Source organism: Bos javanicus, chromosome 27, assembly GCF_032452875.1.
Source record: "Bos javanicus breed banteng chromosome 27, ARS-OSU_banteng_1.0, whole genome shotgun sequence".
Classification (NCBI taxonomy): Eukaryota; Metazoa; Chordata; class Mammalia; order Artiodactyla; family Bovidae; genus Bos; species Bos javanicus.
This window is the reverse complement of record NC_083894.1, coordinates 33,110,505-33,136,381: the sequence shown is the minus strand read 5'-3', so window position 1 is coordinate 33,136,381 and position 25,877 is coordinate 33,110,505. Positions and strand designations below refer to the sequence as shown.

The 25,877-nt window shown below is 48.7% G+C and overlaps 1 protein-coding gene across 4 annotated transcripts in view; it reads left to right on the top strand.

Annotated features, from left to right (window-relative positions):
* Positions 1-1,435: 1,435 nt before the first annotated feature.
* Positions 1,436-25,877, top strand: part of RAB11FIP1 (RAB11 family interacting protein 1) — a 39,235-nt gene continuing 14,793 nt past the window's right edge. Inside the window, exons 1-3 of one of the 4 annotated variants that reach the window (XM_061404468.1) lie at positions 1,436-1,668; positions 23,285-23,724; positions 24,920-25,709. In XM_061404468.1, the coding sequence (XP_061260452.1) occupies positions 1,451-1,668; positions 23,285-23,724; positions 24,920-25,709 (1,448 nt within the window). In that variant the 5' untranslated portion in view covers positions 1,436-1,450. Of the gene's footprint in view, positions 1,669-5,594; positions 6,068-6,090; positions 6,287-23,284; positions 23,725-24,919; positions 25,710-25,877 lie in introns of those variants that run through there. The other 3 variants (XM_061404467.1, XM_061404470.1, XM_061404469.1) reach the window with 3 other exon arrangements.

Genomic DNA, 25,877 nt, shown 5'->3' with positions numbered 1-25,877 from the left:
AATTATGAATGATTATGACAATATTTTCATTCTCATTATGGGTTTAGGTGGTACCCTCTCTCAGGAATGTCTGTTTAAGGGACATGTGTATGTATTTCTGGTCCAAAAGGTTTTGAAGAAAACTTGAAGTGGAGGACCTGATTGTGCCATGGAACAGACTCTTGTAATTTGTTTCCCCAACTGTTCTCTAAGAGTTTAGTGTCACTATGCTTCCTGGCTAAAGGCATTCCCAAACCTGGAGTGTGGATAGTTGGGGTAGGAAGGCTACTCCAGAGTGAATGATTCAGACTTAGGAGTGGTGTTACGCATTTTAGGATGGGTAAGGAATAGGATTTCCCAAAGAGGCTCAGAGCTTCGTAAGAGGTATGACGAAGGCCAGGAAGCAGGGGGCTTTTAAGGAAAGAAACTCATTGGAACCTGGTGCTGTACTCAGAGGGAAGCCTGGAAATAAGCTAGAGAGAATTCCCTGGTGATCCAGTAGTTAAGACTCCACGCCTTCACTGCAGGGGGCATGGGTTCAATCCCTGGTTGGGAACCAAGATCCTGCACGCCTTCGTGTGGCCAGAAAAGGCAGGAGGAAAAGCTTTGTGCAGAAAGGGGGACGGGGAGGGCTGCACATTCCTTGTAGCCTTTCAGCGGTGGGATCTGGGGGCCTTTTCTGACCTGAGTTGGAAAGGCTATACGTTTGCTTTATCGGTGAGGCAAGCTTTGTTAAACCAAGTACCACTGTTGTGGAGACTGGAGGGAAGTGGTACTTTGGCCGTGGTTTCAACCTCCTCCCAGCCCCCTGGGCACAGCAAAAAGAGCCTGAGTGTGGTGCTCACTGACTCCAGGAAGGGTGCTTGCTTCTCTGAAGGAAACTCTGTCCACCGAGTGGGCAGGAGAAGCCAGAGGCTGTTTGGGCTGCGCCCAATGCATGAGTCATGTGTGTGGATGGCTGTCGCCACACCCCAGAGACTGAGGCGAAGGAGAAAGACACACAGCCCTGCCAGCCCCTGTCTCATCCTCCGTGGGGGGCAAGCACCTTGGCACATCCAGGGTCCCCAGGACGACTCCTGAGGTCATGCTCCTGCTGCTGGGGGATGCCGAGGGGACAGGAGTTGGGGGGTGAGGGTGAGGCCGAAGTTAACAGGGCAGTGATGACTGTGGTTCCCAAGCCCTGCCTCCCACCTGGCCCGGACCTGCACAATGTCTTACAAAGGGAGAGCTTTCCAGCCGAGCGGAAGAGCAGATCCGTGCTGGAGACCCATTGCAAAGCCTGGCGCTGCCCAGGGAGAGGCCCCAGGCCTCTGCTCTGCTCTGCTGCTCTGGGAACACAGGCGGCTGACCCGGCCAGTTCAACCTGCCAGGCACCTTGTCTGCTGAACCGCCTTCCTCTCCCCGTCAGAGCGCCCGGCAGGGCGGGGTGAGAGGGAAGAGCAGCCAACCCTTCTCTGCACCCGGGGCGGGCATGGGAGGTGTTTACAAACACTCGGGGAATCCAGTGAGCTGGCCAGGGGTCAGCAGGCCTGGGGATTGGGGGAGCACAGGCCTGACACTGGCCTTGCTCTTGTCGCTGGGGCCTTCGCCTCCACACCTGGACTCTGGGTCTATAAAGCTGGAGGAAGACAGCCTTTTGGACTCCGGGGCGGCCTTGATCGACAAATGTACTCAGCCTGGAGGAGGGGAGTAAGTCACCCAGAGGCGCGTGGAGGGCAGGAAGCCAGCTCCCAAGCACACCCTGGGCTGGACCTCTTGACATCTCTCCTCTGACGGGTTTCCAACTCCAGCCTCCCTTGAGGCCCCCTTCTCTGAGTTAACCCCTGCCCGTGTCCGGCGTCTAGAGAGAAGGATCTGGAGGGGAGTTTTAGGGGGTGGTGAGGCTGCCCTCTTCTCCCCCAGCCTCCTGCTTCTGTTTAACCACAGAGACTATTTGTGTCTGACAGAAACCCAAACACATGAGGTCACCAGGTTTCTCCTCCCCTCCCCCATCTCCCTCTCTCTGTCCTCGACTCTTTTCCCTGAAGGGAAGTGATGCTTCCGAGTCCTACTCAGCCTGTGGGGCTGTCCTGCTGGGTTTCATTCCAAATCTGTCTCCTGTGGGGGCGGCTGTAACCGCCTGAGGGTGGAGGGGGAGGGGAGGCCGGAGATGAAAACCTTGACTCCCAGGGTCAGTTTTGAGTTCAAATCTCTGTCCAGCTGCGGTGTAGGGGAGCAGGGGATAGGCAGGGCAACCAGAGGGGAGTGTGGTATGAGTTATTTAATCAGTACAACCAGCTTCCCAGGTAGCTCAGTGGTAAAGAATCCATCTGCCAATGCAGGAAACAGGGGTTCGATCCCTGAGTCGGCAAGAGCTCCCGGAGGAGGAAATGGCAGCCCACTCCAATAGTCTTGCCATGGAAAATCCCATGGACAGAGGAGCCTCGTGGGCTGCAGTCCATGGGGTTGCAGAGTAGACACGTCTCTGTGACTGAGCATGCGCCCACAACTTAGAATCGTCACCATGGATGGATCAGAGGTGGGGTGGAATAGAGCCAGAGGCAGGCAGTCCCCAGGTGAAACTGAAGGCAGGTATCTGGCTGTGACCTGCTCTGCTATTGGCTGCTGGGCTGCTTCTGCTCAAATAACTGCCTTACGGGCTGATCACGCCACTGCTCAAAGTCCCCTGGAGGCCAGCTCACCTGGTCTGGCACTCTGTGCACACTCCTTAGCCTGGTGTCCACGGTCTGCACGATCTGGGCTGGTCTACCAGGGCTGTCTTATCTCCCCCACCCACCCCCAGGGTGCTCCTAAAGTATCCCACAGTCCAGCCCCACTGGGGTACCCTGGCCCCCACACTTTTGCTTTGACTGTCTGTTCTCTCCTGAAAAGCCCTCCTCCACACTCCCTTCTCTGCCGTCTCCTTTAGGGCCCAGCTCAATGTCACTTCCTTCATAAAAATCCACTGACTATATACATGTTAGCTATTATATCTAGAATGGTTAAACAACAAGGTCCTGCTGTGTAGCATGAGGAACTATGTTCAATATTCTATGATAAACCATAACAGAAAGAATATTTAGAAAGAATGTGTGTATAACTGAATTACTTCCCAGTACAATAGAAATTAACACATTGTAAAAAACTATGATTTTTAAAAAATGCACTAGCTTAGAGAAATCACGATCTTCTCAAAATACCCTAAGCATTTTATGGATACAGGACTCCCTTTACAGCATTTCTCAGGGTGTGCCGAGGGACCAGGACTCATTCAAAGGACTGTGCGCTCTCAAGTCTGTAGCACCCAGTACGTGTTGGGCGCCAAGTAAGTTCTCAATAAATCTTTAAAAGTAATGAATGGAGCCACGAGGTTGAATGAGGTTAACAGGTTGTCAAACAGGGGAAATGGCACTAAAACAACAGAGTTCTGCTACGTTTTCCTGCCTCTTAGATGGCTGGCACCTCCTTTCCTTTCCCCTTCCGATCACTGTTAAACATTTACAATGTACTAAATAGGCCTTTCCCACACTGTAGCACCTCTCAGGAGGAAACCTGAGGCAAAATGTCTGTCTTCTAATTTCTCTCTCTCTTTTTTTTTAAATTTTATTTATTTGGCTGCACCAGGTCTTAGTTGCAGCAAGCAGGATCTTTGATCTTTAGTTGTGGCATGCAGGATTTAGTTCCCTGACCGGGGATCAAACCCAGGCCACCAGCCTTTGCAGCAAGAGCCTTAGCCCCTGGACCACCAGGGAAGTCCTCATCTTTTAATTTCTTACATGGTTAAAAGCAAGCACACATGGTTGACTGGCATAACTTGCCAACTCTTCAATTCTGTAGCACTTCCTGAATACCTACTGTGTGTCCAGGTTTCTGCTGGAGGAGACAAGTCACCACCTGGTCCTGCCCTGAAGAGGACTGTTGGAAGCCAAAGCTTGGAGAAATCTGAGTGAAGCCTTGCAGTGGATAGGATGTAGGTTGGCCAGAGAGAGAGGTGGGCAGGGCAGCCGCGGGCCAGCCTAGCGATTAAATGGCTGAAGTGGGAAGTTTATCTGGGCTACAGTTTGTTCAAGAGATAGAGGAGAGGGAATCAGGGTGGGGCCCACATAGGAATGCCTTGGAAGCTCTGTTAAGTCTCAGGTTAATGCAGTTGATGGAGAGGTAATGTTGCAGAATTCCCAGCAGGCAATGTGCAGTGTGGCTCAAGAGGAAGGGAGCCTACAGACCAGGTGGGAAACTAACAGCAATCCAAGATCCGGGTTCTGAGGATCTGGGAGAAGCAAGGGATGCAGCAGACACACTGGATGAGAGTCAGACACCCTGGGCTCTAGCCCTGGCTCTGTTGTAGGGCCTTGAACAAATCACTTCTCTGCTCCTCTGGGCCTTTCCTTAACTCTAAAATCTAAAAACCTTCCTCGACCTCTGCAATCTGATGCTCAATAGATACTTGAGCCCCCAGGATATTGGAAATGAAGGGAATCGCCAGTCTAAAGGAAACTGCGAACCAGGAAGTGCCTGATGGAGAGCCCAGAGTTAAAGAGCGAGGAGAGACTGCAGAGGGTCCAGCGAGGAGAAATGGGGAACTCCGAGGGTGGGGGTGGGGGGAGGGCCTCTGCTCCCGAGGAGGTCCGTTTGGCAATCCCATTTCCAGTTCCTCCTTTAGTCCCCTTCCCTGACTTAGCCTCTCAGCCTCACCTTATTTGGTGAGGGTGGGGCAAAGTAGAAGGCTCCCAAGCCACCACAGGTGCCCCCTGCTTGTGCCTTCACCTTTTCTGGCCTTCAAAACATCCTCATCAATTGCCACCTACCTGGCACCTTCCCCGAACCGACTTTCCTCCGGAGTAACGGCCCCAGCGGCCAAAGTAGGAAGAGCAACGAATTTGGGATCGCCTTCGCAGTCACTCGCATTGTTTTTGTTCTTTAGTCGCTAAGTCGTGTCCGACTCTTTTGCGACCCCTTGGACTGTAGCCCACCAGTCTCCTCTGTCCATAGGATTTCCCAGGCAGGAATACTGAGTGGGTTGCCATTTCCTTCTCCAGGGGATCTTCCCTACCCAGGGATCGAACCTGGTCTCCTGCATTGCACGCGGATACTTTACCACTCATCCTCATAGCTACCATTTATTGAGAACGCACCCTGTGCCAGGTAACATGACATTTTTTTTTTTTACAGCAGTCTCTGAGGTGGTTGCTCTCTCATTTTACATATAAAGAAACTGAGACCCAAAGGTAACTAAGGAATCTGTACAAAGCCAAACACCTGCCAGAGGGCAAGACCAGTCTGGAAATGAGGTCTGACTCCCCTAATCGCTGCTCCGGCCAGATCCGGTTGGGCTGGGCGACCTTTGGCCGTTGGGGACATCTTCCACCATTTAGCATCACCTCTTGGCATCACCGACTGCATGGACATGAGTTGAGCAAGCTCCGGGAGTTGGTGATAGACAGGGAAGCCCGGGCTGCTGCAGTCCATGGGGTCGCAGAATCGGACACGACTGAGAGAGTGAACTGAACAGAACTGACCACCCCTTAGGGTAGAAGTCTCCAAGGCCCGCCCCCTAAGGGGCGGAGTCGGACAGGTCCTGCAGGTGGGGGCGGTGGGCGGGGACTGTCTGGGGGCGGGGCACAGAGGGGCGTGACCGGAAGCCTTAAAGAGGCTGCGGAGACTGGGGCCGGCGGTAGGGGCCGCCGGTCGCGGCGATCACCTCTACTTTTCGTTTGGGTAGCAGAACCGCCACCATGTCCCTGGCAGCCTCGGCGGGCCGGGGCCCCGGGGCCGTGTGGTCCCCGACGCACGTGCAGGTGACGGTACTGCAGGCGCGAGGCTTGAGGGCCAAGGGTCCCGGGGGCACGAGCGACGCGTATGCGGTGATCCAGGTGGGCAAGGAGAAGTACGCCACCTCGGTGTCGGAGCGCAGCCTGGGCGCGCCCGTGTGGCGCGAAGAGGCCACCTTCGAGCTGCCGCCGCTGCTGTCGGCCGAGGCCGCGCCCGCCGCCGCCGCCACCCTGCAGCTCACCGTGCTGCACCGCGCGCTGCTCGGCCTCGACAAGTTCCTCGGCCGCGCGGAGGTGGACCTGCGGGGGCTGCACCAGAATCAGGGCCGCCGGAGGACCCAGTGAGTGTGCGGACGGGTGGCGAGCGCGGGGAGACGGGCGGTGCGAGCACGAAGCCTGGCAGGAGCGCCGAGACCCTTGGAGAATGTGTCTCTCCAAGGGGACGGCCGGGGCCACGCCTTTGCGGAGGGGGACCCTCCTCAATCCCCCCCTCGCTCGGCCGGTTCTAGTATTCTCGCCTAGCTTCTCCTTGGGCTGTACCGCCCCGGCTCTCCCAGTAGGTGGGTTCCGGTACCTGGGGATTTTTTTTTTTTTTAATCTACGGGACGGCGCTCAGCGCCTGGCATTTAGTAATCACTTCATGAATTTTTGATGAATTGAAACTATGTGTGGGCTGATGAATTCCTCTTATTCGCTGAGTAGCTGTGTATATTTGATGTAGGGTTCAGCTTACGTGTAAAGCCTCCTGGGTATTTCATTGTACTGGACATCGAGCTGTGAATGGCTGGGCCGGAGCGCTGGGAAAACCAACTGGAGCAGTTAGATCCACTGACACCAAAGCCCTAGAGGCTCGCTCAGGGGCCGAGCTAGGGGTGGGTGTGGGTGTGGGGTGGGGAAAGGGGAACGCGGGCTGCTCAGCGAGGGCTATCCCCTACCCCCATCTCACCAACGCCTTAGGGGTTGATCGGGAGAATTTGCCCCTCCCTCCTTCCTTTCCTCCTCTAGGAATGCTAGAACAGTTTGGTCTTAACTTTCAAACCAAAATACCCTAACCATGTTTGCCCTCGGCCCCAAATTACTGAGGATTTCCCAGTGATGGCTGGAACCAGGGCCTGCGGTTAGCCAGGCTAAACTGAAAAGTAGGCCCTGTTTCGCTCTGGAGTTTGCAAAGTTCTCTCTGGTCCTACTGAATCGGGGGTTGGGAGGGGCAGGATGGCTGCCCACCTGTAGCTCCCCTCCCTCCTTAAGATGTTTCTCTTAGGGTAACACACTCCTGCAGGGAAAGCAAAGCAAACTCCTGTGCATTCTGAAGTGTTACCGGTTTGTTTTCTCTCAGTGTTTGGAATGGAACATTTGATTATGCTCATCTGTTATACCCAGAGCTAGCCTCCTTTAGGGCTTCCTCTCTGGTTCAGCAGTAAAGAATTCACCTGCCAATGCAGGAGACGCAGGTTCCATCCCTGGGTGGGGAAGATCCCTAGAGAAGGAAATGGTAACCCACTCCAGTATTCTTGCCCAGAAATCCATGGACAGAGGAGCCTGGTGGGCTACAGTCCGTGGGGTCCCACAAGAGTTGGACATGACTGAGCAGGTACACACACACAGCCTCGCTTAGCTTAATTGGTTACTTTGCTGGACGTTAAATATGCTAGTCATGTTATCACCTAACTCCTGTGGTTTATGAAGCACTCTGATTCACGCTGTATGTTTTAGATATACATGGTATTTTAACTTTCCCTTGGGAAGGAAGCAGGAAGAGCCGGAGGATTTGATGTTACCAGACTCTCTTTTCTGTAGGTTCTTGCAAATGTTATAACTGCTTCCTTTATCCAGCCAAAGATGAACAGGCATTTCTGAGCTCGAATCAGATAAAAAGGGAGAGCCTAGAGGTGAGGATGGATGGGGTATCTTTGTGGCATCAGCTTACAAGCTGTAAGGTGAGCAGCAGCATCTTTGCTGACCAGGGGCTGGAGCAGTCCTAACTTTCTGCTTGATTAAATGACATTTGGGGCCTTGGATGTACTGTCCTTTGCCTTGTCCTGTCCAAGATGTGTGGATATCATGTCTGACTCTACCATCTGTTTCTTCTTATTCCCTTGAAAAGTAGATTGGATCTCCCTGCTAGAGATAGGGATTCCAGATCTCTGGGTCTGGTGCCCACTCTGGCCCTGGCTCACTGTTGGGCTTCAGGATGCTCCGTCTCTAAATACCCAAGTTTCCCCATGTACCGATGGAGCTTGTGGCCAGATTTGGCTGATATTTATAAGATGTTTCCGGGTTCCTGGATTAATGGAGCCCCATGTATTGATTCAAAAGGTCCTGTTACTGGTTTGGGAGGAACAAAAACCTCCTCAAGTTCCCCTATTTCAGGAAAGGTTCAGTCTCTGCACCTTCATTTTTCCCATCCTCTCTGATGTAATTCTAAACCTTGGTAATTACTCCTGTCCCTATTATATAAGCTTGTGACCACTTAGTTACAATATCAGCTTGTAGGAAAACCATGCTTAGTTGATTTTTTAATAACTACAAAGGAAGCCTTCTTCACTCCTCCAGCAGTAGGCAAAATCTCAAGCTTTCCATCTGTCACTTCCTGGGACTTTCCAAGATGCTAGGGGAACTCAGTTAAACCAGGCCTGTCTGATGTCCTGGTACTTCACTTGGGTGCCCAAGATAGCTGTAATTTGCAGCATGAGACATACACTTTTAGGTGGAAGTTTAACAGAAAGAATCTGGTTGGGCTAGGAGGATCATTTGAACTGGTTATTAAGGGTTTGACTCCACCTTAGACATTAAAACCAAAATCAAAAGAAAAGCTCACATCTTGGCCTATAGTTTAATGTGTGTGTGCGTGCATGTATGTTAATCTTTACAGAAAATAGTTGTGGTCCAGAAGTTAAAACTCAAAGTGTTAAGAGATAAATTTGCTGATATTTTCATTTGTTCTCTTAATAAGACCCCACATATCAAACATTTGGAATCAAGAGAATATGCTTTTTGTAATGACTCAGATTTTGCCGACCTTAGATTAGGGTGATGATCAGTTCAGTTCAGTTCAGTCTCTCAGTTGTGTCTGACTCTTTGCGACCCCATGGACTGCAGCACGCCAGGCTTCCCTGACTGTCACCAACTCCCAGAGCTTACTCAAACTCATGTCCACAGAGTCGGTGATGCCATCCAACCATCTCATCCTCTGTCATCCCCTTCTCCTCCTGCCTTCAATCTTTCCCAGCATCAGGGTCTTTCCATTGAGTCAGTTCTTCGCATGAGGTGGCCAAAGTATTGGAGTTTCAGCTTCAGCATCAGTCCTTCCAATGAATATTTAGGACTGATTTCCTTTAGGATGGACTGGTTGGATCTCCTTGCAGTCCAAGGGACTCTCAAGAGTCTTCTCCAACACCACAGTTTAAAAACATCAATTCTTTGGCGCTCAGCTTTTTTATAGTCCAGCTCTCACATCCATACATGACTACTGGAAAAACCATAGCTTTGACTAGACGGATCTTTGTTGACAAAATAATGTCTCTGCTTTTTAATATGCTGTCTAGGTTGGTAATAGCTTTTCTTCCAAGGAGCAAGTGTCTTTTAATTTCATGGCTGCAGTGTGGTGATACATATCTTTAAAACACTAAACAGAGACGGACGTATAGATAGGATCCATTTAATAGGGAAGAGTGTGTGGCCCCTTTAGGTAAGAAGAAATTGAAAGGACCTGATTTTGCACTGATATTAATGCAATTGTCCCTTATATCCAAGGGTGATTGGTTCCAGCTTCCCTCCCCCCTCAATGCCACAATCTGCGGATGCTGAAGCCCCTTATATAAAATGGCTTCATCTTTGTGTATAACCTTTGTACATCCTTGGAGAAGGAAATGGCACCCCACTCCAGTATCCTTGCCTGGAAAATCTCATGGACAGAGGAGTCTGGTGGGCTGCAGTCCATGGGGTCGCAAAGAGTCAGGCACGACTGAGTGACTAACACTTTTTGTACATCCTCCTGTATACTTTAAATCATCTCTAGATTACTTATAATACCTAATATGATATATATGCCACGTTGTTGTTCTGTGGCTCAGTTGTGTCTAACTCTTTACGAACCTATGGACTGCAGCATGCCAGGCTTCTTGTAAGTAGTTGTAAATACCATGGAAATGCTATATAAATAGTTGCCCGTGCATGAATCCAAGTTTTGCTTTTTGGAGTTTTCTGGAGGTTTTTTTTTTTTCTTGAATATTTTTGAGATATTTATATTTTGGTTGAATCTGAGGACCTGTGGATACAGAGGGCAGACTCATCCATACTTCTCTGTGGTCTCAGCTGAACTTTGGTTAAATGGAAGTCAGTTAAGTCCCGTGATCATGAAACAGACGTGAATCTGAGAGGCAGAGTAAGGGGACCAACATGCGGGCTTCTCTGCTGTCTAGTCTTGAGTAGCTAGGGGTCCTAGATTGGACAAAAAAAACCAAACTCAAAACCAAGCATCTTTTAAGAATACCAACAGCAATAAAAATGGGGGCAGTAATTGCTTAAAGACAGATTAAAATAAATATTCAGGCTGGTGACTGGAAGGCCATTGTGTAACCAGATAGGATGAAATTTGATACAATAGCCTTTCAGATATGGAGAGAGAGTGAATGATGGAGGGTCATTTTCTCATCTTTCTTGAAGATTCAAGAGAGCATTTGGCTGCATAGAAAGGATTTGGATGCTGGTAAAGGTTAGACATTTTGAAGAACTGTAAGTGTAGTAAGATGGTGTAATATGTTGCCAAAGGAAATTCAGGTGATTAAGAAGAAGGGTGAGACCATTGTTTTTCTGGGAGAGTGGGAGGCAGAGAAGTCACAGATGAGCACAGAGATCTCAACTTCACAAATCTGAGCCGTCGGCATTTGCGCTTGTAGAACACCTCTGGGTTTCCTAAGCACTTCTCGGCTTTTTGTAACGGACTGGAAAATTTGAGCAATGCTGTTACTGGTTAAGTATTTGTGTTTTTTTGAGATTCCTCTTAAAGATGACATTGAGGCTTTACTGGAAACCCTCCCATCTCCAAACTGGCAGAGGCCCCCTCCACCCAGTATAGGAAACTGATGGCTCAGTGTCCAGGATTGGTGATCTATGGGCTCTGGAAGAAGTAACCCCAGCCTGTTCACAGTCGGGGAATGGAGTGATTCAGAGGGGAGGGTGCATCAAAGTCACGGTTCCTGTGATGTGAAAGGTGTGCTTTATGTGATATGATTTGATGGTGATTTCATTTACAAGGCATTCAGTTAGCAATGCAGAAAGTTCTCACTGCCTTTCCCCCCGCTTGTTTTTAAAGTTCATCCATACTTTTAGTAATTATTTTTTAACACCTACTATTTTTGAGGCACTGGGTAGACAGCATAAACAATGATCCCTGCTTTCAGGAAGCCCAGAGCCTTGTGGGGAGATAGACAGTAAACACCATGAATATTCATTGGAAGGACTGATGCTGAAGCTGAAGCTTTAATACTTTGGCCACCTGATGCGACAAGCTGACTCATTGGAAAAGACCCTGATGCAGGGAAAGATTGAGAGCAAGAAGGTAGGGGGTGACAGAGGATGAGATGGTTGGATGGCGTCACCGATTCAATGGACATGAATCGGAGCAAACTCTGGGAGATAGTGAAAGACAGAGGAGTCTGGTGTGCTGCAGTCCACAGGGTCTCAAAGAGTCGGACACAGCTTAGCGACTGAACACAGATGAACACAAAGATGAGTAATCTTGTGCTGCGATGAGTGTGGTGGAGGAAGAGAACAGGGTATCATAAGAGAAAGAGCAAAGATTGCAGATGGCCTCTCTGAGGCAGAGGCCTGGAGGATAAAGAGGAATTTTTCCAGTGAAAAGTAGAGGAAGGGGAGCAGCCTGTGCAAGGCCCTGAGGCAGGAAGACCTGGGAAGCTGGAGAGGTTGCCTAGATTGAGGCTGAAGAGGAAGGCCGGGCTTCCTTCAAGAGCAATGGAAACTGCTGAGTGTTGAAAGCAGAGGGGTGACGTGATCCAGTTTGTGAAAGTCTGGCTGTCTGATGGAGAGCAGATTTGGAGCAGGTTTAGCCTGGAACCCGACAGGTGGGCTGGGAGGCTCTGGCAGGAGGAGGGTGACAGGCGTGGGCATGGACAGTGGTGGGTGGGTTTCAGAAATATTTCCAAGGTTCATTTGGCCTTACTGGTGGTGGATTGGATGTGGGTGGGGGAGAGCGAGAGGAAGTGATAAGAATGAACAAATAAAATAAGGAGAACTTGCTGTTGAATGTGAACCAGGAAACGGTGATGGCTTGCTTTCCCCAGCAGTCACTGTGATACAAGAGTGAGGTCAACATGTCTTGGCAAAGACAACATGGGCCATGATGCCTGTGTGTCGAGTCTTCTGTTGGAGCAAATGAGTAGGAAACACCATCGAAACCAGGGCGTGTACCTGTGCGTCCCCAAGTGTTTGCACTTTTAGCACAGGCCGAGTCTTTGTTCTGTAATAGCGTAACTGATGTGACCTCACCGGTTGCGCCAACACGGCAGGTGGAGTCACTGCCACAAGGAACACAGGACCGAGAAAAGGAAAAATGATACACAACACGAGGGGAAGTAAACCCGTCAGTGAAAAACACAACTCTGGAGGCAAGTCAGTCAACCATTCCAACCATGTAAAGGTTTTTCGCATCAGGGGAAGGTGAACGTACAAAAAAGCCTTGTTTGGCTCAACTTCCCTTTGGTTACAAAGACCTCTGTTGTATTTCTACAACCACCATCAGAGGAAGGCTTTTATAAATAGTATCTCTGTCATTTTAATTGTAGTTATTAATTTAAAAATGTTATGATTGCATTAAAAACAATACATGTGCTTATTAAACTGTCATTAGCTCTAACCTGTATTTGCTGACATCATCCTTCCGTCCCCCTGGACAATAATCTTTGGTCTCCTTTTCCCTGCTCTGGTTTTTAATTGCTCTATGTCTGAGGAAGCTGCTTCTCACCCTGTACATTGGGAAGGATGCTGGCCGTGGTTTAGCTCTAGAGGGTTCGGATGTCCTCCGTGAACGGAGGGAGTGATTCGAAGGCATTTAAGGCCTTATTTCATCTCACAGCCAGGCCCTGGGTGGCCTTTGGTTCACAGCCTACTTGGATCTCTAAGCCTCAGAGCCTTTGAATTCCAACAGAATTAACAACCAGAACCTTGATCAGCCTTTGAAGAAAACCGGCATCGGTGTGGAAAGACTCGGTGAGCGGGTTGTGCTTCCCTGAAGGTGTCCTAGGTCGGACCTTGTGCCGCAGCTGGAGACCAGGCCAGCTGACACTCTTTCCCCTTGTCCAGGGCCCACTTCCGTCTCTTCATTTGCCGTGTGACCTAGCCCAGGTGTTCCAACATCTCTGAATGGGCAAGTAAGTGGTTACAGTCCCTGGAGACATAGGGCAGGCGGTCATTTGCCAGTGGGATGTGGAGAACTGTTTAATCTTTGTTAAACACTTCTACCCCACAGACTGGAGCCCCGCCAGGCTCCTCCGTCCATGGGATTCTCCAGGCAAGAATACTGGAGTGGGTTGCCATTCCCTTCTCCAGGGGATCTTCCCGACCCAGGGATTGAACCTGGGTCTCCCGCATTGCAGGCAGAATCTTTACTGTCTGAGCCACCAGGGAAGACTCTGCTTCTTGGTGGGGAAGCAGAGCATCTGACTCATCTGGTTATCAAGGTGAGTCCCAAGGAGGAAAAAAGAAAACCCATATACCGAGAGCATTTCAAAATCCTATTCTAACAACAAACTTCAGTAAGAATGAAGAGTTCCTTTCATGTAAGAGGAAACCCCACAGCCTGATGCTGTGGGAGGCGGCACTCTTGAAGAAATGGCCTGTCCCTCACACAGAACACGGTACTCTGGATCACAAGAGGCCTTTTCAGACCAGGCCTTCTGGAGGCCGTGGTGGTTCTCCCTGGGGTAGCCACGTCTCTTTTCATAAACAAGAAGTTTAAAATTAGTGTTCTAATTTCAAAAATTTGTTGTTGTTGTTCAGTCACTCAGTCATGCCTGACTCGTTGCAACCCCATGGACTGCAGCACCCTGGGCCTCCCTGTCCATCGTCAACTCCCGGACTTTGCTCAGTTGCATGTCCATTCAGTTGGTGATGCCATCCAACCATCTCATCCTCTGTCTCCCCCTTCTCCTCCCGCCTTCAATCTTTCCCAGCATCAGGGTCTTTTCCAATGAGTCAGCTCTTCACATCAGATGGCCAGAGTATTGGAGTTTCACCTTTAGCATCAATCCTTTCAATGAATATTCAGGGTTGATTTCCTTTAGGATTGACAAGTTTGATCTCCTTGCAGTTCAAAGGGACTCTCAAGAGTCTTCTCCAACACCACAGTTTGAAAGCATCAATTCTTTGGCCCTCATCCTTCTTTATGGTCCAACTCTCATGTCCATCCATACATGACTACTGGAAAATCCATAGCTTTAGCTATTCGGACCTTTGTTGGCAAAGTGATATCTCTGCTTTGTAATATGCTGTCTGGGTTTCTCATAACTTTTCTTCCAGGGAGCAAGCATCTTTTAATTTCATGGCTGCAGTCACCATCTGCAGTGATTCTGGAACCCAAGAAAATAAAATCTGTCACTGTTTCCACTTTTTCCCCTTCTGTTTTGCCATGAAGTGATGGAACCAGATGCCATGATCTTAGGTTTTTGAAAGTTGAGTTTTAAGCCATCTTACATTTAGCCGAGTGGATTAGAGAGGAAGGGTGGCCTCGGTGTGAACTTGGGGTCTGGCTTGCCCATCAGCACTGCTGCTCAGCACCGGAGAAGCAGGTCACCTGCCGCTCGGGGGCTCGCTGTTGCCTTTGGCAAAGGAGCCGCTTTTAGGCACTAATGAGATGTGAAATTCCTTTCCTGCAGAGAGAGGCGTGTAGATAATCTGTTAGAGAGAAATCAAGGGCTTTCATCTCCAGGGTGTCCCTGAGGGACACATTTAGGAATGTGCCCATGGGGAGAAAAAGGGCAGCTGGAATTAAGTGTCTTTTCCTGAACACTGCCCTCCCTAGTGGAGCCAAAGGAAAACGTTTTATAAGAAATGCCAGAAAAACTTTATAGAGGTGCGACGGCTGCACGCTTCATTTTTAAACTTCTTGTTTATTAAAAGAGATGTGGCTAGCCCAGGGAGAGCCACCACAGCCTCCAGAAGGCCTGGTCTGAAAAGGCCTCTTGTGATCTGGAGTACCATGTCCTGTGTGAGGGACAGGCGGGCCCCAGGGCTGTTTCTTCAAGGGTACCGCCTCCCACAGCACTGGGCTGTGGGGTCTCTTCTTATACCAAAGGAGCTCTTCATTCTTACTAAAGTTTGTTGTTAGAACAGGATTTTGAAATGCTCTCAGTATGTGGTTTTTTTTTTCCCTCTTCCTTGGGACTCACCTTGATAACCAGATGAGTCAGATGCTCTGCTTCCCCACCAAGAAGCAGTCTTCCCTGGTGGCTCAGACGGTAAAGATTCTGCCTGCAATGTGGGAGACCCAGGTTTAATCCCTGGGTTGGGAAGATCCCCTGGAGAAGGGAATGGCAACCCACTCCAGTATTCTTGCCTGGAGAATCCCGTGGACGGAGGGGCCTGGCAAGGCCCCAGTCCGTGGGGTCACAAAGAGTCGTTGGACACAACTGAGTGACTAACACACACCCCCCACCAGGGGTTCCCGAAGAAAGAAGTGTGAGTCTGTCTGGGGGGCTGAGAGAGGACCGAAAGCGCTGTGATGTCTACCGGGCTGGTTTGTTTCCTTTGTCCTGGCCAGGAGGTGGTGAACCAGACCATCTCATTTCCTTTCTCCATCCTTAAGGTCTCTGTGCCTGAGTGACAAAGGACCCCACGGAGACCCTTCTTTGGCAGATCACATAAAATACATTACCTTGAGGCAAAAGGCAAGATACCGGATCTGGTGTTAGAATATTAATTTTTGTGGCTTTTTGAGATATGGTCAAATAAAACATTGGTAACTAGATGATAGGAAGAGTGGCAGACTTCCATGTTTATAAATGTGTTAATATTTCTAATTCTTAGCAAATCTTAAAATACTGATGCTTGGTTATTTCCTGTAGTCTTTACCTACACGGAGTTGAGTATTGCTTTCAACTTAGAAAATATGCCTTGATCCTTACACTTCAGCCAGTTATGTCATCTTGGCATGTGCCTGAAATCATTTGGGGACCCTCTGTTTCTTGTCTCTCCCACCTCTGTAGAAGTTCTGAAGAGTTCTGAGGGTCATTACATCTCATGATAAATTACAGAATTACATACTGATCACTTCACTTCACGAAGGACAGGGAAGCCTGGCATGCTGCAGAGTCCATGGGCTTGCAAAGAGTAGAACCCGACTGAGCGACTGAACAACAACATGATATTTCAAAATATCGTATCTGCTTTTTAATTTTGGAAATTGTATCATACAAACTAATTTTATAATTGAGTTTTTTCCCCACTCCCTTCAAATGCAAATCATTGTTATTTGTGTTTGATGGTGTCAGTTTGGATCCCTAGGAATACCGTCAGTCTGAACTGTTGGTATCTTACATTCCCTTCTGAGAACGACATGCATGGCTGAAGAATGGTATAAATGCACTCACCGAATACTATGCAGCCATTATAAGTAGTGGATGTGGGGACTGTACGACAGCTATATTTAACACACTACAAAGAGAATTGCGTGTGTTCTCTGGTTATTACCAAGTCATGATCATAGCTAACACCAAGTGTTTATTAAGTGCCAGGCACTGTTCTAAGCTCTTTACATATATTAAGCCATTTAAGCTCAGGTGGTAAAGAATCCACCTGCAATGTGGGAGACCTGGGTTCGATCCCTGGGTGGGGAAGATCCCCTGGAGGAGGGCATGGCAACCCACTCCAGTATTATTCCCTGGAGAATCCCCATGGCCCGAGGAGCCTGGTGGGCTACAGTCCCTGGGGTTGCAAGCAACTTCTGAGTGGTTCTGAGCGACTAAGCACGCACAATCTTTGTAACATCCTTTGTAAGCACCTTATCGTAGGTGCTTTTAACCTTGTTTCAGAGGAGGAGCCAGAGAAGTCAAGTAACTTGTCTGAAGTCTCTCAGTTAAAACATGCAGGAAAAATACTTCAAGAAAATACATCAAAAGGGAATGGTTGAATTAGCATTAGAGAGAGTCAGTTAAAACTTTTTTCCTATAACCTGCTTTAATTACTTTCTAAGGGACTTTCTATAGAGCAAATAGTATGGGAAGATCAAAAGCATTTTCAACCTGCTTTTTATACGATCTTTCCTTTCCTGTATCATTTTCTAACTTTTTAGGATTGAATTTGATGGCTACAGACAGCCTTTCAGTGGTGCAGAATGGCTGTTTCAGGGATTAGGGTCAAAAAGGAACCATTTGCAATCTTCATAATTTACCACCAAGTAGCTGGTGATGGGCAGATGGGAAAGTCCACCTGGGGAGGGGAGTGGGGCGGCAAGAATGACTGATCGGTGACTCTGTATTCAGAGTTAGGTAACGAGGACCAGTTACCTTGGTCAGTAACAAAACCTGTTAAACCACTTAGCTTCTGCCGGGTATACCCCACAAGCGTTTTATAGGTCTTAAACGTCTTTGTCCCTGTTTGCTATGCATTGCCTCTATACTGCCAAGAAAAGAATCTAGACACTTCACCCACGTGGAGTCACTCCTTCTCACAACCCCTTTTAGATAGCCTCCTCTGCTGACCCTGTGAGATTCTCAGCCTTATTTTTCTTCCCCGGGGAAGACAGTGAAGGAACTGATTTTTAAAATTTTTCCATCAAGTGCGTCCTCATCTCAAACACATGAAACTCAGGTGCTGTTCTGTCCTTCCTGCTTCTCCCCTCACCGGAGGCCATGATCCCCTGAGTCTTGAAGTTCAGTTCCCATGGGGATAACTCACGCTACAAGTCAGGGTGGAGACTTTGCACCGGAAGGGAACTAGGCAGTCCGTCCTTGACCCTGGAGCCCATGTAGACAGCATCCCTTGAAATGAACACTAACACATTAAAACAAGGAGCTAGTGGTCGTCCTTGCCTTTGTGTTTCCTGGAGCTTCGTGTGTCTGATGGGAGGGTAGAGCCTTAATTCATTTTTCTGGGTCCTCAAGTAGGTGGTTCTTATAGCCCCATGGGATTTCACTTAGCTGAGAAACTTTTTTGTGTATAAGTAAGTGTAAGTGTTAGTCGCCTAGCCATGCCCGACTCTTTGCGACCCCATGGACTGCAGCCCACCAGGCTCTTCTGTCCATGAGATTTTCCAGGCAAGGATACTGGAGTGGATTGCCATTTCCTTCTCTTTGTGTATGACAGTCCTTACTTGTGGGATTCCCTGGTAGTTCAAAGGGTCAAGAGTCTGCCGGCAATGCAGGAGACCCGGGTTCAAACCCTGGGCCAGGAAGATTCCCTGGAGAAGGAAATGGCACCCCACTCCAGTATTCTTGCCTGGAAAATCCCATGGACAGAGGAGTCTGGCAGGCTACAGTCCATGGGGTCACAAAGAGTCAGACACAACTGAGTGATTTCACACATGTCCTTATCTGTGATGAAATTGTATACGCTAGCAGGAATTTCTTTTCGTGTTAAATTATTTTCTCACGCTTCATAATCAGAAAGAAAAAACAGCCGTTGATTCAGTGTAACAGACACTCCGTGACCGTCGGGTGAGCCGGTCCCGTCTCCCACTGTCTGGCCTCTTGGTTCTGTGTTTCCAGCGCCCGCTGTGCCAGAGCGGGCACGGACCACATCTTTGTAGCCATTATTTCCCTGTCTCCGCCTTGAATCTCTGAAGCTGTCATTTTTTTTTTTCTTCGTCTACCCTGTGGAATGTTTTAAAGGAAAAAACATGTCTGCTTCAGCTACAGACAGATTATTTTGGAGGCGTACCGGCCTGTCCTTTACACAACCGTAAGCCCGCACGTCTGCTGGGATGCACTGTGAGACCTTTCATTTCCCCAGAGCAGGAACCACACTGCCCACATTCCGATGGAGGGCCCCTGGGATCAGCTTTCCTTGTCCTGAGAAACCTACATGCTGAGGGAAACCAGCCCTGGGAATTGCGCGTGGTTGGGTTGTTTTAGCTGTTTCAAAACTTGAGTGTTTAAAAACCCAGGAGATTTGACAATGTGTATCTGGACTCTAGTCCCCCAGTCAGGCCCCTCGGGAGGCAGACCCTGTGTCCTGCATTCTGTACCCTGTTCATTCTCTTTTTTTACATTCCCTTGTTGCTTTCTTCATAAGACATCTTTTTGAAAGGGTAAAAGCCTTAAATGAACTTTTCTGTATTTTTAGCTGTTTAGCCTTGTTGTATGTTTGACCAAGAAGACCCCAAACCAAAAAATCCCCAAACAGTTGGGCAGCCTGTTTGGATAATAGGCATTTTTTGCTTGAATGTTTATTCCCAAAACCCTCGCCTGACTGAGGGACATGGAGATTAAAGTTTTCATTTTAGACCATTTTGTATGATTGGAATTTTTACCCTATGCCTGTTATTATTTTTTCATTTGTTTGTTTATAGAGGTATACTTTTTCGATTTGTTGTAGGTCATAGCATAGGAGAAAAGGTTTTTCTGCGAAACAAAGATTAAAGTTAGTATAGTTTCCACAAAGTCATAAAGTTGTAAACCACACTCATCAGTTCGTTCAGTTCCATGTAATTGATTCCTGTTGATCTGGATGAAGTAGACAGGTTTTTCAGTCGAGTTTTGTCATTTATTGGGCTTCCCAGGTGGTACAGTGATAAAAAATCTGCCTGCCAATGTAGGAGACGAGAATTTGATCCCTAGGTCAGGAAGATCCCCTGGAGTAGGAAATGGCAACCCATTCCAGTATTCTTGCCTGGAAAATTCCAGGGACAGAGGAGCCTGGAGGGCCACAGTCCGTGGTGTTGCAAAGAGTCAGACATGACTGAGCACAGCACAGCAAAATTTTTGTCATTTGTTATTTGGTTTAGTGGTATTATCTAAAGGCTATCAGAAACTTATATTTGTTAAGAAAAGTTCCTTTTACGAGTCTTCTTGAAAATCTTCATTTTGTAAAAGCATCACTGTAAAATAACAGTTGCTGTTATTACTTTACAATATAGTTTATATACGTGTCCTGTCTCTTGCTGTATATTCAAAGATCCTCTTAACTTTGGAAGAACTAAATTTTAATTATAAGTAAAGATGACTGTTTATAGAGGGGATCCTTTTACTTTTCACTTTTTTGATGTGTTGCAGGATTTTTTTAAGAATAGAGGCTTAAAAATAAACCTTCTGCATTAGAATTATGGCTTTCTGTCTGTACTCTGCCCTTTGTACTGGGAAAACCCAGCCCTAATTTCTGAGATAACTCAAACTTTCTGGGCTGATGTGAAGGGTGGTGCTGGGTCCTACCCAGGCTGACATCACATGCTGTGTGGCCACGCTGGGACCTGATTACTTATGAACTACTTCCGTGACATGCTGGAATTAAGTACACTGGACATCAAACTCACAGAAACACTGAAAAACTGAACCGATGCTTCAGTGTTGAAACCCACAAATATGTCCTGGTTTGAAATTTTTTAGGGTGAGACATTTCTGGATCATGGTTTTCATGAACTATCAAATTATGCTTGTGTCAAAGCTCCCTTGCTTCAGCTGTGTGGATTTAATGATCAGGGTAATGTTGCTGCAACAGTTCCTGTCTTCCCTTCCAGCTTTGATAAATCCAGCACAGATTGAGAGGGGGCTGCCTCCCTGCCTGGGATTCAGCCTGCCTTTCCCATCCTTAAATATCCCAGTGGTTGTTCTTGGCTACCTGGCCTTTGGTTTGGGGTTTGCTGGTGAAAATAAGCGACAGGAACAGTCGGAGTGCATGTTCACACCTCCTGGTGGCGTTGGAAATTTCCAAAACAAATCCCACTCTTGTGCCCAGGGACTGAACCCATGCATCAGGTGGTAATAGGCCCTCGGGGAGGATCCTGGGGTTGGCTGCAGCTTCACTCAGAATAAACAGGCTTTGATGTTGATACTTTGGGGAAGGCAGCCCCATCCGGGGGAAAGGGCAAGTGGTATTCTTTGAAGGTCAGGAGTCTTTGCATCCCCTGGGAGGGTGAGCAGAGAGGCTGTGAAAGAGCTGGGAGGAGGCCCTGGTGGAGAGGTGAGGTCTCCCCTTGTGGTCTGTGTTGTCATTTGAGCCTCCGAGTTCAGCTCTCAGCAACTTCCCCTTTTCAGGTGCCTACCCTTGGTATTTACTAAGGCTAGCCACTCCTCATCACCAAGGCTACCACGTCAGCACATGACTGTCAGGAGAGAAAGATACAAATAATCCTCTCAACATCTAAGTGACAGATATGCAAACTGTTCTCCCTGAGGCCCTGGATGTGTAATGGAAAGACACCAGGCTGGCAGGCGAGGCTGTCTGTAAAGACCGTGCATCTCCCTTCTCCTCCAGCTGTGAACTATAGTTTTGAAAATCCTAAATGCTTTCTTCTAAAGATCCAAAACTGCAGCTCCCACCATGTTCTCAGGCCTTGGTTGTATTTTGCCAACCCAGTGTAAGTCTGGACTTTCCGTACAGCCTTGAGACTTAAGGCTGAGGTCAGCGATAGGGGCTTTCCCCCTTCTCGTCTTTTGACTTAGAACATTTAAATTGGAAGCTTAAGCCTCCTTCATAAAGAATGTTAATTCCAGCCCTTTTTTTCCTGTATATCATAAGAGATGGCCCATCCAGGATGAGTTCAGAGAGAGAGTGCTAAGTTGGAATCTTGGTGTAGAGAAAGGAGCTTTAGGGAAACTGCAGAGCTGGTTCAGAGTCCTGGCTGTGCCTTTTAACAATTGCAAGACCTTGTACAAGTTACCTAACTTGTGAGCCTCAATTTTCCTTATCTGTAAAGTGGGTATACTGTCTACTTCATGCCATTCTCATGAGACTTAGAGGACATTTCTCAGTATGTTTCTGCTTCCCTCTGCCCCTTTAAGTGCAGAATGAGCTAAGACAGTGGGGGCAGCAATACGCCGGGTGAGTAAGACAAGCTGAAGGTGAAAGAGGAAATTGTGTTTATTTGGGCAAAACCATCATTTCCTTAAAGTCCATAGCCCTCAGCTCTTAAATAGGTCACCGAGAAGAACATGAGAGTGTGGTTCTCAGTGTGTGAACCTGACCCCGGGGGTGGCTGTGGGGAGGCCCTGTATTTGGAGTTGTTTGTTCAGTGGAAGTCGTGCCACTCACCGGGCTCACATTTTTGCAATTCACCCGATGGAACATGCCAAGGAGAGGTTTCCTTTCTCTGCAGTTTGTCTTTCCTGGGCTGATAGGATGTCATTTGCCGTATCGTGAGGTTGTTTGCAAAGGACCAAGTGAAATACTTGAATCATGCTTGAAACATTCCTTTTTCTGATCATTAAGCTGGAGATGGGCGTCTCCTCTCAGTTTCTTGTTTTTTCCCCTTGTGGTAAAATACATGTAACAGAAGTGACCATTTTAACCATGTTTCTTGTTCTGTGGCATTACTTACTTTTACACTGTTGTGCAACTGTCCCCACCACCCAGGTCCCAAACTTTTTATCCTCCAGCTGATGCTCTGTACCCATTAAACGCTAACTCCTCATTCACCCCCACCCCCAGCGCCTGGCACCCACCATTCTCTTTCCTGTCTCTGAATTTGACTCGTCTAGGGGCCTTAAGCTACCCTGGTGTCTCAGACGGTAAAGAATCTGCTTGTAATGCAGGAGACCCGGGTTCGATCCCTGGGTTGGGAAGATCCCCTGGAGAAGGGAATGGCAACCCACTCCAGTATTCTTGCCTGGAGAATCCCATGGACAGAGGAGCCTGACAGGGTGTAGACCACGGAATCGCAAAGAGTCAGACACAAAGGAGCGAGGAACACTTTCATGCAGGGAAAGCCTCACATCCCTGGAATCATACAGTATTTGTCACTTTGTTTCTGGCTTATTTCACTCTTTTTTTTTTTTTTAAATAGATATTTTTTACTCTGTTTTGCAGTTTCCATTACTCCCTGGAAGGGACTGTTCTACAAACCCTTGCTTTTCTCTGAGATACTCTTGTAAATTTGCACTTTATCTTTGTAGCTGTTTTACCCCTTTGAAGGAAAAAACCAGTCAGAGCCAGTCATAGGAAATGATTTGATGGAATGTGTATATTATTCTTAAAAATAACTCTCTACTGAATCAGGATTTTAGGTGACTATACACTAAGTACCGCTGGAGAAGGAAATGGCAGCCCTCTCCAGTATTCTTGCCTGGAGAATTCCATGGACAAAGGAGCCTGGCAGGCTACAGTCTGTGGGGTTGTAAAGAGTCGGACGTGACTTAGTGACTATGACTTGTACACTAAGCACAGAATCAGATCCTGTACTGCCTAGTGGGTGTCTTCCCAGAAATAAAACTATGAGTTCTGCCCTCCCCTCCCCTCCCCTCCCCTCTCCCCACGTTCCCCAAAGAAGGGAGCATAGGATGTGTTTCTATATGAGGCTGGCAGTAGCAGAGAGGAGGCGCCAGATAAAGGACTGTGAGCATTGTTTTAGGCTCTTAAATTCAAAGTTAACCTCTCAGCCTTTCTCCTCCTAGGTGGTACACCTTGAAATCCAAACCCGGGAAGAAGGATAAAGAGCGAGGAGAAATTGAGGTTGACATCCAGTTTATGAGAAACAACATGACTGCGAGCATGTTTGACCTTTCCATGAAAGACAAGTCTCGGAACCCGTTTGGGAAACTGAAGGACAAGATCAAGGGCAAGAATAAGGACAGCGCGTCCGATACGGTGTCAGCCATCGTCCCCCACGTGACGCCCTCGGCTGACAGCGATGATGAGGCTCCTTCCAAAGACAAGAAGAAGAAGTCAAAGATCAAGACCTTGTTTTCCAAGTCCAACCTGCAGAGAACGCCGCTTTCCCAGTCCATGTCCGTCCTGCCAACCTCAAAGTCAGACAAAGTGATGCTTCGTCCTGGAGACTTCGAGTCCCGGTGGGAGGACGATGACGAGGACGAGTCCTCTTCTGCCTCGGATGGTGAGTCTCCTCCTCCTTCTCACTTGGCTTCTCCCCCTCCTTTGCTTTGGGAGAGAAGAAACGAACAAATCTTGGTGGTGGGGGTGGGGATGGTGTAGATGGTGGTGGTTACAGTAATGGTGATGGGGATGGTGTTGGGGGATGGTGTTGATGGCAGTGGTTACTGTAGTGGTGATGATGGTGGGGATGGTGTAGATGGTGGTGGTTATAGTAGTAGTGATGATGATGATGGTGGTGGTGCTTTTACTGATGGTGCTGGAAATGCTGGTGCCAGTGGTCATCGTAGTGGTGATGACGGTGGGTACTTAAGAGTACTAACTAAGGTTAGGAAGTCTTCTCTATTTCTAAGTCCTCTAGTTTCTGCTGCTGCTGCTGCTAAGTCACTTCAGTCGTCTCCAACTCTGTGTGACCCCATAGTCAGCAGCCCACCAGGCTCCCCTGTCCCTGGGATTCTCCAGGCAAGAACACTGGAGTGGGTTGCCATTTCCTTCTCCAGTGGATGAAAGTGAAAAGCGAAAGTGAATTCACTCAGTCGTGTCGGACTCTTAGCGACCCCATGGACTGCAGCCTACCAGGCTCCTTCATCTATGGGATTCTCCAGGCAAGAGTACTGGAGTGGGTTGCCATTGCCTTCTCCCCTCTAGTTTCTAGGAATATGTAAATTCCTTTCTCATAATGTCTGGCTCTAAAACTGATGAGCATTCGTACAAGCTTTTGGGGCTAGCATGCAAGGTTTTTGTTTGCTTTTTTGTTTTTAGATTAAGGATAAAACCATAGAACCTTACAATAATTCTGATAGTTCATTAATTCATCAGGTATTATATTGAGTTCCCTTGAAATACGTTCCTAATGAAAGCTGAGGAATCCAATTCCCTTAACTCTGAATTAACTGGGTATTTTGAAATTCAGTGACCAGTTCCCTACCACTGGCCAGATTCTGCAACCCAGCCAAGAGCACTGCCCTTCTCCCTGGTCCTTGCAGAGTTTCTTGACCTCGACACCATTGACATTTGGGGTGGGTAGCTCTTTGTTACGGGAGCCTTCCTGTATTCTGTGGCATCTCTAGCAACATCCTGGCCTCCGCCTGCTGGATGCCAGTAAACACCCCGCTCAGCTGTGACAACCAAAATAAGGACTCAGATGCTGCTTTCTCTTAATTTCTAACCCCCTTGGTTCTTGGGTCTTCTCCCCGCAGTCTTGTCTCACAAGAGGACAGCAAGCGCAGATCCTAAGCAGCTGAACCAGGTCAACTTCAGTCTCCCCAAGAAGGAAGGCCTCTCCTTCCTGGGCGGCCTCCGGTCTAAGAACGATGCCCTCTCCCGCTCGAACGTCTGTATCAATGGGAACCACGTCTACGTGGAGCCGCCCGAGGCCAAGACCGAGACCAAGGATGTCTCCCCGTCCCCCTCCCCATCCCCCCAAGACCTCAGGAAGAAGCGGTGGTTCTCATCTACGGAAAACCTGGCCTCTCGGCCTTGGAGGGAGCCTGGGGAAGCAGGCGCGGTGCCTCCCGAGTCTTCCACAAAGGACGCCCTCAAGTCTATGTCCCTGCCGTCCTACCAGCCGCAGGTCAGCAGGGACCTTCGGGAGAACGCGGCCCCGGCGACCTTGGAGGCTGCAAAGGAAACCAAAGAGAGCAAGAAACAGGAGAACAAGAAGCCAGCTCTGCCCTTCCTAGTGCCGGGAAAGAAGGACACGGCCAAGGGCAGCGAGGGTGAAAGCCCTCCTGCTGCCGCCTCAGGGAAGGAGAGGGAGGGAGCGCCCACCGCGCTCAGGGCCGGGGAGCACCAGCCGGGGCCTGCCGACGACCTTGTGAAGAAATCGGACAAAGAGGCTGCGCCTGTTGCCGCTGGACCGGGCCGAGCACTGAACCCCTTTGAAGACGAGCAGCTCCCAGAACCAGAAGCTGACCCAGAGCCCAAGGCTGCGCCTGTCCCACCTGTTTTCTCGCCCAGGGCTCCCCAGACCAGAGCCGTGAAACCCCGGTGAGTCTCGGCCCTCCCTGCGGGGACCCTGGCAGTCAGGCCTACTGTAGAGCGGGCCTTGCTTGTTGGTCTATGATGGTCCCTGTAGCAGCCGGGGTTTACTAGTCTAAGTCGCTCTTAGCCAGCCCCTCCGTGTCCCAGCCCAGGGCCTCTGCCAGCAGGCGTGGT